Source organism: Lygodium microphyllum, chromosome 1 (assembly GCF_053477565.2).
Source record: "Lygodium microphyllum isolate KBCC chromosome 1, Lygodium_microphyllum_v1.1.10, whole genome shotgun sequence".
Classification (NCBI taxonomy): Eukaryota; Viridiplantae; Streptophyta; class Polypodiopsida; order Schizaeales; family Lygodiaceae; genus Lygodium; species Lygodium microphyllum.
In genome coordinates, this window is record NC_141135.1 from 28,600,498 (window position 1) to 28,616,199 (window position 15,702).

Below are 15,702 nucleotides of genomic sequence, written 5' to 3' on the forward strand. Positions count from 1 at the left end.
GCTGCTAAAGTACGGAAAGAGACTCCGAGCACCTGTCCTTTAGGCCAGCAATGGCTGCTCGTGTACACACCTCTTGTGCGTGGCGGGTGGGATGCCTTGGTGCCTCCTGTAATAATTTCTGTGTGGCTGCAATGTCCCGCTAGAGTGCTCTCTCCTCCTCCCAGCTCTGCTGTCTGGCCTGTATAGCTGCCTCTTGGTAGATTCTGCTCGACTCAGCTAGGACCTCTGCAACCTCCTTTGCGGTCCGGTTCCTCCTGCCCCACTCCTTGGTCCAAATTTTCTCAATCTGACTCATCACCTCCTCCCTCCTATAGATCGAGTCCAGGATCCAACAGGATCGTGCGGCGTCAAGGGAAGATATTGGAGGATCAAGTGTCAAGAGAACCAGGAAATGATCGGCGGACAGCGTGGTGCCCGCCAATTGCCCAATCTAGCCTTCGCGAGAGCAACCCCACTCTCCCACATTAAACCTGTCCAACCGCTCTAGCAAGACACCACCTAGCTGTTTGTATCCCCAAGAGAAATCCAACGACCTCTCCCTCCTGTGGAAGGCAGGATCTCTCCAGGCATCACGTGCTCCTACTGCCAGTAGGAAGACCTCCCATGCCACTTGCTCCTCCCCAGTCATGCCATGGTAGTTTTTGCCTCTGCCTTGCTGGTCCTTTAAAGCCTCCAGGTTGTTGAAGTCTCCTCCAACGATCCAAGAGTCCATCTCTAGGAGTCCATCCGCGATCTCCATCCAGAACCTACTGCGTGCCCTAACCTCAGTAGGGGCATAGACATTGAGGACTCCAAGGCATGAGTCCCCAATATCCAATCTGATCCATAGAACCCTCCCTGCCACTATTGTCCCGTGGTCTCGTACATAGGCACTGAGACTTGGGTCAATAGAGGTGCATACGCCTGCGCTCCTACCATGGGCACCGATGGCGTGCTCCTGGTAAGTGTGCAAGCCGCTTGGAAGTACCTTCCCAACCCTACGAGCCTGGGTGTGGGAGTGAGCTTGTGCTCTTGTAGAAGTAAGATGTCGATCCGCCCGGCAAGGGCAGGCTACAGCTCTTGCCAAACATTCAACTTCCTGGAACCACGTGCCCCACTGTAGTGGAGGCTATTCACGTTCCAAGATGCAAGGTGTATACTCATGGGGATATTTGTGATTGACCAAACAAACATCTGTTTGGTGTGGACGTTGCAGATGAAGAAGAGCTGTGGGGCATGCGGATGTGCTTTGCTACCGGCTTGGATGGTGAACTCCATTCCCCCATGGTAGCCCTAGGACGTCGTACCATGGGGGTGATGGATACGCCTGGTGGTACCACCAAGGCATCAAACAACCAAGCTGAGAGAGGCGAGACTCCGTACACTGGTAGAAACGGGCCACTTGTGCCAGGGACCACTCAATCACATCTGTTGGTGCCCTCCATTACAGGGGGCTCGAAAGATAATGCTCAAATGAGGAACCTCGGCCCCTATCCACCAGTTGATGTCCATCATGCAGCCTGGCCACTGCTGGAAGAAAAGTGTCAAACCCCCTTCTCCCATCCACTGGGAGATTGGCTTTTCACCTCCTCTACCTGAGTCGTCGTCCATCCTCTTGTGTGAGAGGTCTGACAAAAGAAGGCGTAGTTTGGTTCATCCGGTGGTGCTAGTAAATGGACCTTACCGCTCTTAGCCTTGGGTACCATGAAGATTCCCACGTCTAGGGGTAGTGGGAAAACTCCGTGCTCTACACTTCTCAAATAAGACCACGGCCCACTGTGAAAAAAAACCTGCAGTAGCAGCTGCACTTGTCTTAGGTAAGTGTGGTGTGCGGCATGGAAAGATGAATTGGTGGTTGTGTGAGGGAGGTAGGTGGGGCTAGAGAGTCGATGGGTAGAGGATGTCGACGTCTGGGGCTCCTCATCTCCTGTTTGTGGGGGGGGGGCACGGGGCAGCAAGGGTGATGGTGGGGAGGTGAGGATCGAGAGACGGTAGGGGGGGATGGAGGTACCTGGTGGGCGTGGGGGGGGGTCTGTCTCTGGGAAGGGGTGTATGCTAGGGTCATGGAGGGGCCGTGGGGAGGGGGTGGGGGTTGTGGGCCCTCATGTGAGGCGGCTTGAGACACCTCTGTGGGGGGTGGATGTGGAGATCTATGGACCTGTTGGGCGGGGCGAGGAGGGGGGGAGGACGAATGGTGCTCTGCCGGAGGGGGGGATGTTGCTATCCATCACCCTGCCGTGGTTGTGTCTGAGGAGTTCCCTATAGTCCCCCCTGCCGTCTCTCTTTCTGTCATCTTTGTACTCATGTGAAACCGTTCGCATCCACCTGTGGGCCTGTAGGAGGAGCCGCCCTTGCACCGAAGCCTGTGCACTCTGCTGCCTGGTGCCCAAAGTCATGGCAACGCAAGCACTGCCCTTGCTGCCCAGTCACAATGACCTGTTGCCTAAAGGAGTGCTTGCCCACCTCAATCTCTAGAAACTGTGGGATACTCTTGACCTTCTTCATTGCCACCCCGGACCTTTGGGACTCCTGCGGCTGTCACTGCGTTCGTGAAAGACACGGGAAGGACAATGTCGAAGAGCCGTCTTAAGTCTTCCACTAACTGGCAATACTCTATCACGAAGCTGGGGAAAAGAAGGGTGACGAGGTGCTGAAGAAACTTGTTGTGGAATGCAAATGCCTCCACAGTAAAGCCACTATACCAAGGGACCATGTATATAACCCCCTTCGTGGACATATATGGTGAACTGGTAAGTAACTCACGAGCTGCGTCTATAGAGCTGAGCCGAACCATGAAGATCCCTTGGTCCAATAGGACCGCCTCCATGATCTGCGCTGTGCCGATGCGCAGCGTGGAGTGAAGCCAGTCCCGAAGCTGGGCCCTGGCTCGGGAATGTCCTACTACCTGACCATATATCGCTATTTCCTTTAGCTCCAGCTCTTTAGCTCGGATGGCTAAGAGCTGCTCCTCAAAGAGAATGATGCACAAGGTGTTTAACTGGGGGGCACTCGTAGAATGCACCGATGTCTGACTAGAGGTTTTTATTGCGTGTTCTTGCTAAGGACCTACCAATCTCGCTGTTGTGCTATGGGGGGAGGGAGGTTGCTGCAGAGGGAGGGAGCAACTGGGGGGGGGGCGGGGGGGGGGAACAGATTATTTTGTGCCGGTGGGAGGGGGGGTGCTGGACACTGCGCGAGGCCGGCTCTGATTACGTGAAACGTATAAAAAGAGCTTCATTAATTAAAAAGAGTTCTTTTATGCACAATTGTTCATTTGCGTAATTTACTCATGGACATACAATCAGAATAAAACAAATTCATTGATTATATGTTGTAGGGTGGCAGGTGGGGGCGGGGGGCTGTTGCGGGGGGCCAGGCAGAGGGCTGTGCTAGGGGAGCAGGCGGGTGGCCAGGTGGAGGGGATCAGGGCTAGGCGGAAATGTTGGGGGGGAGGAGGGGGTGCGGAGTAGAAGGCGGGGGGGAAGTAGGCAGACCAGTGGTGTTGGATGAGGGAGCCGGACTGGTGAGGGAGTTGGAAGTGGCGCTGGACGAGGGAGCCGTTGAAGCGACAGTCGGATGGGGGGGGAGGGGCGCGGAAATGCTGTGTCACTGGGGGGGAGGAAGCGTTGGGCCGGCCACGGATAGTTGGCAAGGGGAAGCACAGGCGATGGCGGTGGCATAGCGTAGCACAGTAATGCGACAATAGGAGTTTTTTTAACAATGCAGAATTCAGCCTATGGCTGATCTAAATATTCAGCAAGATGCTGAACTTGATGTTCATCAAGAGCATGTACATAATCAAGAGGTTAGACAAATGCCTAGATGGTACTTGTAGAGTTTAAAAGATAGTCATTTGGATGCTCCTTTTGCTGGTCATACTAGAAGACAAGCACATCTTCATGATCATGCTAATACAATGGAGTTTATTATGGCAGCACACACACTTGATGATGAGGAGCCTGATTCTTTTGAGGATGTACAATACCGTGTGCATTGGATGGCAGCAATGCAAGTTGAATTTGATTCTATCATGAAGAATCAAACATAGAATTTAGTTACATTGTGTGTTGGAAAGAAAGCCATTTGTACTAAATGGACCTATAAGCTGAAAATAAAAGCAGATGGATCCATTGATAAGTACAAAGCCAGGCTTGTGGCAAAAGGCTATGCACAAAAGAAGGGTATTGATTATGAGGAGACATTTGCTTCTACATCCCGTATGACCACCATTAGATGTATGGTTGCTTTGGCTACCTGTTATGGTTGGATTGTGGAGCAGCTTGACATTAAAACCACATTTTTACATGGGGAACTTCACGAAGAAGTGTATGTTCAACAACCCATGGGTTTTGCAGTTGAAGGATCACAACACTTGGTATGTAAGCTAAAAAAGGCTTTGTATGGTTTGAAGCACGCTCTACAAGCTTGGTATGCAAAAATTGATGCCTTTTTACTCAGTCAAGGGCTCATTAGTAGCCCATCAGAGTCTATTCTTTACGTATGCAAAGAGAGGGGATCCTTGCTGGTCATTTGTCTTTATGTGGATGATCTTCTATTTGTATGGACACATGCTAATTAGATTTCAGCATTTAAGGAAAAACTGCAGCAAACTTTTGAAATGTCAGATTTGGGGCCTTTGCATTACTATTTGGGCATTCAATTTATTCATGATGCTAGAGGCATTGGATTGTCACAGTCTAGATATATTAGTAAACTCCTTGAGAGATTTTGGCTTCCACGATTGTAAGTCAGTTAGCACACTGATTGGAGACTAGACTCGAGCTGTCTTTGCACATGCTCCAACAGTTGGGTGTCTCATTTATTTATGCAATACAAGGCCAAATATTCAGTTTGCGGTTTCAGCCCTGAGCAAATATATGCACAGCCTACACATGACACATCGGCAAGCTGTGAAGTGTGTTTTTCGTTAGGGTACTAGGACTCTTGGATTGCTTTATGCCAAGGGGGGACTGCTGCAATTACATGCTTATGATGATTTAGATTGGGTTGGTGATTTTGATTCACTTCACTCTACAAGTGAAAATTGTTTCTTTCTTGGCTCATCTTGAATTTCTTGGCTTAGCAAGAAACAATCCATTGTTGCCACATCATCTTGTGAAGCTGAATACAAGGCAACTTTCACTACTATAGTTGAATGTGTATGGTTGAGACGTTTGTTGGCTGATCTTGATGTATTTGTCATGGAGCCTACTCCTTTGTTTACTATCAACTAGAGTGCCATTGTAGCGGCACGGAACCCAATGTTTCATGCATGCACAAAACAGATAGAGATGCATTATCACTTTGTCAGAGAGAGGCTACATGTAGGAGATATCAGCCTTGTCTTTGATCTCCTTTGGTGGACGATCATTGTATGCTGATCACTTTTCACTCCAAGGGCGTTTGTTGGATTTGACTCATGCTTATACTCATAGAGGAGTGTTGGTGATCTGCACTAGGACATTGGGACACTTTTTACTCTCCATAAGAGAGGTTTTTTCCCCTACTCACATTATTATTTATTTGTGTGTTTATGTTACACAATTCGGTCACTCACCGCACTTTACACACTTTCGGGTGTGAATGCACCTTAAGGCACTTACACAACCCTAAGGTCTAAGGGTTATACTTTGTACTTTCACTTACACACTTGGAATTGAATCATGTGTCAAGCTGTGTCTACACTCACTCTCTCTACTGTCTACACTGTGTGTTGAGCTGATAGCTGCCATCTCCTTCTTCAACCACCTTAAGTTCCACTAAACTCTCAACTGCAAAGAAACCTTTTGTGGTTACTAAAGTGCTGGTAACTCATCAATGGTTTGTTGTTTCTTCTTCATGCTTCTCTTCATGCGATTTTTGACAGCTTAGACCATTGGTCCAGAGTTTTTTGTGGGCTGGGAATGATGGAGCTTGAGATCTAGAGTCAAAGTGGAATGGTAAATGGTGTCCTATTAAGAGACCAGAGTGGGCCTGGGATGCACTCTATTGGCCGAATTGACCATGAGAAGATGAGGAAACAGTAATTTAATGCACTTGTGTTTGCGAAGGCTAGGAAGGGTGCAGTGATACCCATCCCTGAGGTAAAATACGAAGTAGGAAATAAGCCTTATAAAGGACCATAAAGTACATTAGAGATAGAAGGGCTGAGTAAACAGCAAGTCTGGCAGGCTGTAGTGCTAGACCATTTGTAACTCTTGGCACTGGCTAGTTCTTTGAGCCTCTTTAATTAATAAGAATCCCACCATTCAAACCTTGAAATCAAATACAAGGAGGGTGCCAAGTAGCTGTTGTGCAGTGCAGGCAGGTTCCCCAGAGCAGTATGCTCAATGCTCACTCTACTGTACCAGACCTTTGCTAGGCAAGAAAAGCTCTTTGAAGTCTCTTGAATTACTATGCAAATGCTCTACAAGAAGGCTCCAATGAATGCTGAGTTTGCAGAGAGTCCCTAAATCCAGAGAGAGATGCGAGTCTACAGAATTGCTAAGTCCAAAAGATAAGCCCAAGAGGCATTCAAGACCAGAAAAAATGCAAGTCTGATAGAGGGCCCACCTACAGTAATGCTGGAGAGTAGAGAGAAATTCTTACAAAAATGTTGGAAAGAAAAGAGAGAAATGCTGGAGAAGAGAGCGAGATGCATGACTCTTAAGTCTACAAAAAATCCATGTGTGCTGTTAAGCCTACAGAAAATGCTAGATCTGCAAAAAATTGCTAAGCCAACAAGACCAATAGGGGCAAATATGCAAAATACCTGTCTGGATCCAAGACAACTGCAAAGGAAGCAAAGATGCGCAGGGAGCAAGGCAGGGAGATGACGTAGCACTTTGCAACCAACCTGGTAATCTTCCTAAGCTCCTTTGAACAACCATAGTTATGGCGATGAAACCTGCACAGAAACTCTCATGCATGCTCTCTATTGCTTTGAAAACCCAATTAAGAGTGGTCACTCCTATTTTGGACTCACCCTTTATACTAGCACCTCTTCAGCAAATGTAGTCGAGTGGGTGATTGAGAAGGCCCAAAAATAATAATAATTCCTGTGCACCATAATGCACCTCTAATAAAATATAAAATTAATTTATCTACGTGACTCCACCTAATAATCTCCTCACCAAAATATGAGCCACATTAGTTCCCTAGTCTCTACTTAACCAAGTCTCTCGAGAAATCCCTGATGTTGAACAAAAACATGATTTCTAAAGAAAGACAAACCTTTATAGGCTGAGACACATCTCTCATGTGGCGTGGAGCAGGATAACAGTAGGTCCGGCTTGGACAATTGGCTAGTGAAGGGGGGGACTTCATAACAACCTCAATGCCATTTTGGTGGCAATTGGCTGGTGGGGGACATCTGGACACCCTGAGGAAGAAGCAAAGATAGAATAGAGATTGAGGTGATCTTTTAGTTGGGGGTATGTATGAGAGCCTGGCTATTAGGAAGAGGAGGAAATGGGGCAACGGCTGGCTGTTTAATAGACACACACAAGAGGGCATGCCAGGAAAGGAAGAGGGAAGGAGAAAAAAGATCAATGAAGAAAGTTCCTTTGTATTTATTAAATGTGAGTACATACAGGCTAAGGTTCTGATCTGTCTCCTCAGTAGCCATAGTGCTCTACTTTCTCTATAGACCAGGTTAGGAGTAGATTAATGTTTCAAGAATCAAAGACAAACACATCTCTCAATATATTGTCATCTCTGTAAAGATGATGTTTTGGGATGAAAAGGAAATGCCTGTGATCGGAAGGCAAAAGAAAGGCCTGTGTTTCCATGTGAGGAGGGAGCTTAGAAAATGGCAAGAGAGAAACTAGGACTATCTATTAAGCATAGAGAACACAATCTGCCTCAATAGGCCAATACTAGATGAGGGATATTAGACACACAATGGCCCACATCCTTGGCCAACCTACTTGAAAAGAGTACAAAAAGATGAGAGTCTGTCAGACTTTTCTGCATTTCCACAGAAAAGGTGGTAAACTCAGATGATGGAAATTATCCATGCATGTTTATTGTGTAAAAGGTTTGGGACTCTCTGAAGCTCTATCTCATTCTTAATCTGCTCACAACCTCTCAGATTGGGGTCCTACTAACTTATTGCCTGAGTTGGGCCTACAATTGCTTCCCTAAAAAAAAAAGATATCCACTAAATAACATTCACATCCTTATCAAACAGGATAGAAATTATGAAGAATGTATGCATTTAAGACTAGTATACACATATATGCAAACATATATCGTACAAATTTAGCACTAGCTGTTACAGACTTTGCCAAACCTTTCAAATCATTCAAGTATCTGTGCTATAAAAACCCTTATATTACCACTTTCAGCTAAGGAATTTGATTTTAAATGTGAGGTCCTTGTCTAAAGTAACCAGATCTCAGGAAGTGGAAACATAAGACTAACCAGCAATTTTTGCCGAGCTTCAAGTGAGGCAGCATTATCATCATTCATGAACCGTGGATAAGGAATTTCAAGAGCTTCAGGGCCCATTTTTAAATCTTTCTGGTTGATCGCACTTAAAAACAACAGAGTAAAGTCAATTTTTTGGAAAATAATCTTTCAACAGTTTTCTCTAATGTCTCTTTCTTTTCTCCTTTTTGGAAAATATTTGAGGGATTAATAACTTGCCAGAACAGGATAAAGATCAATGGAATCCGATCCATGGTTCAAAGAGACCATCCACTGTAAAAAGAGAAACAAGACACTTATCCATGTGGAAGTAACACTGCTTCATTCCTACTCACAAATAAATTATTTGGTCGCATTTTTTCTGAGCTCAAAGCCATTAATTATTGCTAGCTGGCTTCTTGGCAGCTTGTTAAATGAAGAAAATATCTTGCTGAACCAAATTATGATGACATACACTTCGAATCCTTAAGTAACTATCTTTCAAGCTACATGATACGACTGATATAGACACGGTGATGTGAAAATGGTAGGATGTAGAAGCACCTCACACGGTTGCAGTCTCTTTTGGCTTCAAAAGGTGCTTACTGATTCTCTCTGTCTCCTTCATGGTCTCCCATGTGAACTATTCATAGCATCTTTTGCATGAAACCTCTGAGCAACAAAGAGATCATCAATTGTATGTAGACAATTCTGTCTATATACTTGGGCATAATTTTGCTAGGTGGATCTCCATCAAGTTTCTCATTGTTTGGGCATAACATGGTCCCCCATTTTCAAGTGCACAACACTGACATTCTGATATTTGTGATCACATAGCTCTCATATGTTTCAATGCAAGGCACTTGGATAGGATGGGCATAATAGTTATCAACAAAAGGCTGATTTGAGATGTCAAACAGCTCTTGTGCTAGATGTGTCCAATAAATCTATGGCATGCTAGCATCAGCTGGTCCATATGTACCAAGCAATAATGCTAGCTAAGCACTAGTAAACACATCCTTTGAGCAGAAAATGCGGTTGTCTGAATGATCCGGAAAGTGGATAGCAACATGAACAGGAGAAAACGCAGGCAACAAACTCTGTCCATGATGATTTTAGCTAGGCTGGTCAAAACAGCAAAACACAGCTGTTCCAATGCTAGAAACACTGGACAAACAACTCCAAAACAGGTTGCCAGCAGTTAGGAGAAGAGGAGGTAGCAGGGTGACACCTGTACGGTAGTAGGGCAGCTTCACAGACAGCAAACACAGCAGATCTGGGGGTGGCAGTAGATTTGGCAGCAGGTGTAGCAGCTGGCAGCAAGTGGACACCAAGGGGGAGAGTGCAGCTAATGGATGTGGGTGTTAGCTTTATTTATTCTTGTGTGAACACACATTATTGTGTGTAAAAATGCGTGTTTAGATGTGAACAACTTTTATGCCATTTAGCATTAAATAAGTCAAAGGGTCAGCTACATATCCTAGCCTATATATTTAGGCCCTATTACTTGTACTTACATCACACATATCTCATCTATCATTATCAATTTATCTTTTAGTTTGTGTATGTGCAAGAGTACTCTCTCTCTCTCTCTCTCTCTCTCTCTCTTTGGGTTTGACTTTAGCTTCGCCCATGGCTGCCCAATCTTTTGCTGGTTCTCTTTGCGTATCCATCTTGTGTGTTTGTCGTGTTTTCCCACCACTACTAAAGAAGAAGAGCAACAACAAAAGAAGAAGAAGAAGAAGGTGTTAGGGGTAAAGGCGTCTCTGCCTACCACTGCACATTGCACGTGGCGGGTGTCACAAGACTGTGACAACTATTACCTTTTTGTTGATTTCTTTATTACATATTTTATTTGGTTTTTCCTTTTGGAAGGATCCCTCTTGAAATCTAAACGCCTGAGTTGCATGGCCAGTTTGTGAAACGGACAGGAATGTCTAGTGAGTCAAGATTGGACAATTAAGGTCCAGTATAAGTCTGGAAGAGACTGGGGGCACTGTAGATTGACAAGCTTGGAAGAGACTTGTGAAAGTGTATATGGACAAGTGTGTTGAAGAACTAGCCTGGAAGAGGCTAGTTCAAAGTGAAGATGGACAAATCTGCAAGAGATTAGTCCATGTGGGATCATCAGTGGAAATTCACTTTCAGTTGAGCTACATTACAGATTTGGATGTAGCCATAGTCTGCAAAGATGGTCAGAAGACTAGTGGGGATGCAATGGAAGCAACTCCTAAAATTTAGGGAGTTACTATTTTCGGATCCCAGAATCTGTTCGTGTCATTATCTTCGTTTTTGCACGAGGATTAATCCTCTGGTCTGTGCCGAGGTCAAATTTTGAACCGAGGATGGAGAATTTTAGACTGAAAGGTTTAAACAGGAAAATTGTTACATGTATGCCATGTGTCACAATTTGGGCATAAATTCCCAAAAGAGAGAGAGGGCAGCACAAAAACGAGTTTCAATGCATGGGGGGCTCATTTTGTGAAAGGGAGATGGATTGCTGCAGATGGAGAGCTCTTGAGAGCTGGTCTACCTTGTCTATGATGCACAAAAGACTGAGCTTGCTTCCTACTCTTTCTCTCTCTCCCTGACAGTATGGTTATGCTGCAGAATCAAGGGCCTTTCTTCTGATTCAGGTACAGCTGTGTGGAATATGTTGTTTTTGCATGAGGCAAGAGCCTCTTTTCTCCAGGAACAGGAGCAGTTGTTTGCTGCCCACAAGCAGGAAACAGGTGTGGGTGGTAATCTCACCAAGCAGGTGCCTGAAACAGCTCTAAATCAGTACAGATTTTGGACTGTTCAGAGGTTATTTCAGAGCCCAATTGATGTCAGAATCAAGGGGCACTTGGCCCAGATGATGCAGGACAGTGCAGGGAACAGTATGAGCTGAAAACAGGTTTCAGAACAGGTCTGAACCAGTAATTACAGTGGGCAAAACAGTACAGGGAACAGTATGTGTTGTAAACAGGTCTCAGAACAGGTCTGAACCAGTAATTACAGCAGACTGAAATGGTCAATTTTGCACTCCAACCAGAAGATTCAGACTTGGGCAGAGTTTTCCCTCCTGGTGGGCTTGTTTTGGGTCAGTAATTGTACTGTTATGCTGCCAAATTTCACCCAGAATAGGTGAAAGACAGCCCATTGTATTTTCCCTCTTTTTAAAAATAAAGAAATACCACAAGGGGCGCCTAACTTAGGGGCCAACAGGGTGTCTGTGTTGCAACAGGAGCATTCTAGCTTCCTGTATTTCTTTTTGATTATGTGTCTTTAAGTTCACGTAAAGTGGGCGACTGTGAATTGGGTGAAAGCATTTATATATTTTGGTTGTACACTACCGCCCTTCCCAGTGAACAGCCTGGTTATAGCGGGTGCTCGTCACCATCACTTTATTCTTTATTCTTTTAGTGATAGTTTGAATGAAGGAAGGCCTGGTCACACATTGTGACTGTTGGAGTTCTCATTTGGTCTCTCTCTCTTTCTTACTCTTGCTCTTCTGTCAGCTCTTCCAAGCAAGCTTTGATTCTTCTCACCTTTCAACTAGTATCAGAGCATGGATTCATGACTACTCGAGCTTGGCTCGTGGCATTTTCAGCTTCCTATTGATTACTTACACTCATTGGTTCTCCTTCCCATAGCCGACTCTCCCGAGCTCCGGTCACTCCCTAGCTTCCCGAGCACCTACCTGGCCCAAATTTGGGCACCCTCAAGGCATTCCTTCAAAGGTATTGGAGCTCTCTTATGTTATTTTACTTTAGTCTACAGGTTTTGTGAAGCAGGGCAACCATGTCCTCTTGCTTCTTGTGATGCCTACTCTCTACTGGTGACTTTGCCCTTCAAGAGGGAGCTCTTGGGGATCCTTGACTACTTCCCTAACCTTGCCTTGACCTTGCCTAGCCCTTCCATAGACCCCAGATCAATTTGGGCCAGCTTGAAGAACTACAAAAAAAATCGTTTTTTACTTCAACCCTCCCTTGGCACTCATTGGCAGCTTGAAAACACTTCATTTGGCTTGGGAACACCCCCTTGATGCTCAACATTGGTGGTTATCATTGGCATTGATTTTTGGACTGATTTACCTCAGTCCAGGACTGTTTTCCACAGTCCACAAGCAGCCACAAACAGTGTTACATCAGCATTTTATGTTTATGATTGGTTGGCATTGACATTGGTGGCTTGGTTGGTCTCGAATGTGCCCTGAATGCTAGGGGAATGTATGCCTATGATGTGAGATGCTTTTGGGGCAGAATTTACTCAGTCATTGACAATTTTACACAGTCCACATGCAGCCCAAAACAGGGCAGCCCTCTGTCATTACACTTTATGCTCATGTTACATAGTCATTTGATGCCCAAATATGCCCAGTTGATACCCATACATACGGGAAAGTATGCCTATGGCTTATCTATGGTTTTGAGCTTGGATTGAGCCACTGTTTCCTCAATTTTGGATGTTTATTTGCTGCTGGAATATTCAGGGCTGAAGCTTATTTGCTTATGTTTGGATATGCCTGTTGGATTCGGGCTATGTCTTGGATGTATACATTGATGTAGTGACTCTCGGGGATCGACATAGAGCTTGGATTTGCTCTCGAATCATTGGTTATCGCTTCGCATAGCATTTGGATCTTTATCTCTGTTGTACTTATGACATGTACTTTGCTCTTGACATGCTTGGCCTATGCCACTACTACATGTCCGTTACATTGTTTGGAGTTGGATGCTACTGAGCCTTGCTTTGGCTTGACATTTGATTGTCCGGAGCTTACTTTGGCTATTTCTTGGCTTGCCAGAGTTACAATTTGATTGTACTTGATGTCTATGGATGCTATGTACGGATGCTACACAGCCTATATGCTCATGAGATCTTATTGATGCTTGATCTTGGAACTTCTAGCACTGGTGCTATCATATGCCCTTGTTGAGCTTCTTTGCTTGATATTTACGGCTTTTGTGCCAGTGGGAGCATCTTGATACGCTTGACAGACATTGAGCAAGTGGTTTATGCTACTTGAGCATTCAAATAGTTGAGACTAGGATCTTCACTTGGATGTTGCATGGTTGATATGCCGTGGTCCTCACAGATGTACTTGGGCTGATTTGGGCTTTGCACTCCTTAAGCATACACCTCTTTGTGTCAGGTCTTGCCAGTGTTCACTTTGCCCTATTACACAGGGGGTATGCCAGCTTACTAAAGGATTCATTTGACATGCTTGGGTGTTTGCTCGATGTCCGTATGACTGTCACCTATTGATTTATGCCCACTTGATGCCGGTTATGATTTGACAGTCAGTGGTTGACTTGGTGCACTCATTTTGCCTATAGTTTGCTCTCATTGTACCTGACTGTAATTTATTACAGCAAGCAGTTATGCATGGACTGATGTGAAATTTTCATGCTGAATCATCTTGATTTTATGTACTTTTGATAGTACTTGGTGGGTAACAACATTAGCTATCAGTTCGTGGTCATTTTGCTTTGGTTTTGGTGGTATTTTGGATGTTTACAGTAGAAAATAGCAAGCAATTTTGAACTGTCTGCACCATTTTGGATTGCAGTATGGCATCTTCTTCTACTGATAGTGCTATCTTCAACATCACTAAGCTTGATGATACGAATTATGCCTACTGAAAGAGCCAAGTTTCGCAGGTATTGGTGCAGAAATCTTAGATCAAGCCACTAAGGATGCATGGTGAGCAGCCTGAAACTATGACTGATGACGAATGGGATAAGCTTGATGAGTTATGCAAGTCCACCCTCATCTTGTCTCTCACTCAATAAGTGCATTACAATGTGGATGAGGAAGCACAGAGTGCTTGGCAGCTTTGGGATAAGATCAAGAACCTCTATGACAAGAAAAGTCCGGCAAGTCAGATGTATTGGCTGAAGTAGCTTATGGACTTGCGTATGAAGGAGAATATGACAATGTCTGCTCATTTGAGCCAGTTCCATGCTATTCTCAAGAACTTGACTTCGCGGGGCATTACCTTTAATGATGACATTACTCCATTGTTTTTGCTTGGAACTTTGAGTGAGTCATGGGATGTATTCTACACTATCTTATGTGCTCCTATTACTATTTTGAACTTGCTTGATGTAGAGAGTGCTCTTCTGCAGGAAGAGATCAACCGTAAGAATTTGGATGCCTCTCATGCGTCGCATGCTTTGACTGTTAGAGGCAGAGATGGTAATGGAAAGAATGACCGTGGGTATGGACATGGCAGAGACTCGCAGAAGTCTAGGTCTAAGTCGCGTGGTAAGTCGCGCAGCAAGTCTCGAGGGAGAAATGCTAATGCAATATGTCATCATTTCGGCAAGAAGGGTCATATACACCCCCCCATAGTATCATGAGTTGCACAATGAAAAGCACAAAGAGAAGATAAAAGACAAAGTACATGAAAAATCCTCTGATCGCAGCATTATGCTTGCAAAGTCCAGTGTGAGAATCGAGGAGATAAATGTTATGCAGACTGATGACTCTGATGGGGGAGTACATACTTGCAGCTAGTTCTTGTGATGCTACGCCATTGACCGAGGTTCACTCTATGTATGCGCAATGCTGGCTTTTGGATTTTGGTGCTTCATTTCATGTTACACCATGCCGTGAGTGGTTCCATTCCTACCGCCTTGTCTGTGGTTCAGTTCGCTTGGGTGATGAAAGGTCACTTGCTATTGTTGGCATTGGGGATGTATGGCTGCAATTCTCTACTAATAGTACTTTTCTATTACAGGATATACATCATGTACCTTCGCTTATACGCAGTCTTATGTCTGCAGGGTAGCTTGATAATGCTAGATTTCATGTTTCATTTGGGGATTCTGCCTGGAAGATCACCCGTGGCAAACTTGTGCTTACTAGAGGTGCCAAGGCTCGCAGCCTCTATCCTCTTGTAGTTGATGGGTTCTTTGTTGACCATGTTTTGTCAGTGGGTTCCATCCCACATGCATCTCTTTGGCATGCCCGTTTGGACCATATATCTTTGAAGAGAATGCAAATGCTTTCTGGTTTGCAGTACTTATCGCCCCTTGACTATTCATTATGTGGACGATATGTTGATAGCAAAGAGAGCTCATGATGAGTTGGATGCTCTTAAATCTCAACTGAAGAAGAGCTTTGAGATGAAGGATTTGGGACAGGCCTCTCACATTCTTGGTATGCGCATTAAGCACGATAGGTATCAGGGAGTACTCTACCTCTCATAGAGAGAGTACATTCATAAAGTCCTTGAGCATTTCAGCATGCAGGACGTGAAGCCTATTGGCTATCCATTACCTTCTTATGTGAAGGTCTCACAGGCTGATTGTCCACAGACAGATGAGTAGAGGGCCAAGATGACCA

At 45.0% G+C, this 15,702-nt stretch overlaps 1 protein-coding gene across 4 annotated transcripts in view; it reads right to left on the reverse strand.

Annotated features, from left to right (window-relative positions):
* LOC148040939 (dynein regulatory complex protein 11-like) overlaps positions 1 to 15,702 on the reverse strand; it is a 153,074-nt gene that overhangs the window by 23,060 nt on the left and 114,312 nt on the right. For 3 of the 4 annotated variants that reach the window (XM_087674810.1, XM_087674819.1, XM_087674826.1), the window contains 2 exons: positions 8,611 to 8,661; positions 8,383 to 8,484 (listed from right to left, as the gene is read on the reverse strand). In XM_087674810.1, the coding sequence (XP_087530936.1) occupies positions 8,383 to 8,484; positions 8,611 to 8,661 (153 nt within the window). Of the gene's footprint in view, positions 1 to 8,382; positions 8,485 to 8,610; positions 8,662 to 15,702 lie in introns of those variants that run through there. The other variant, XM_087674833.1, reaches the window with a different exon arrangement.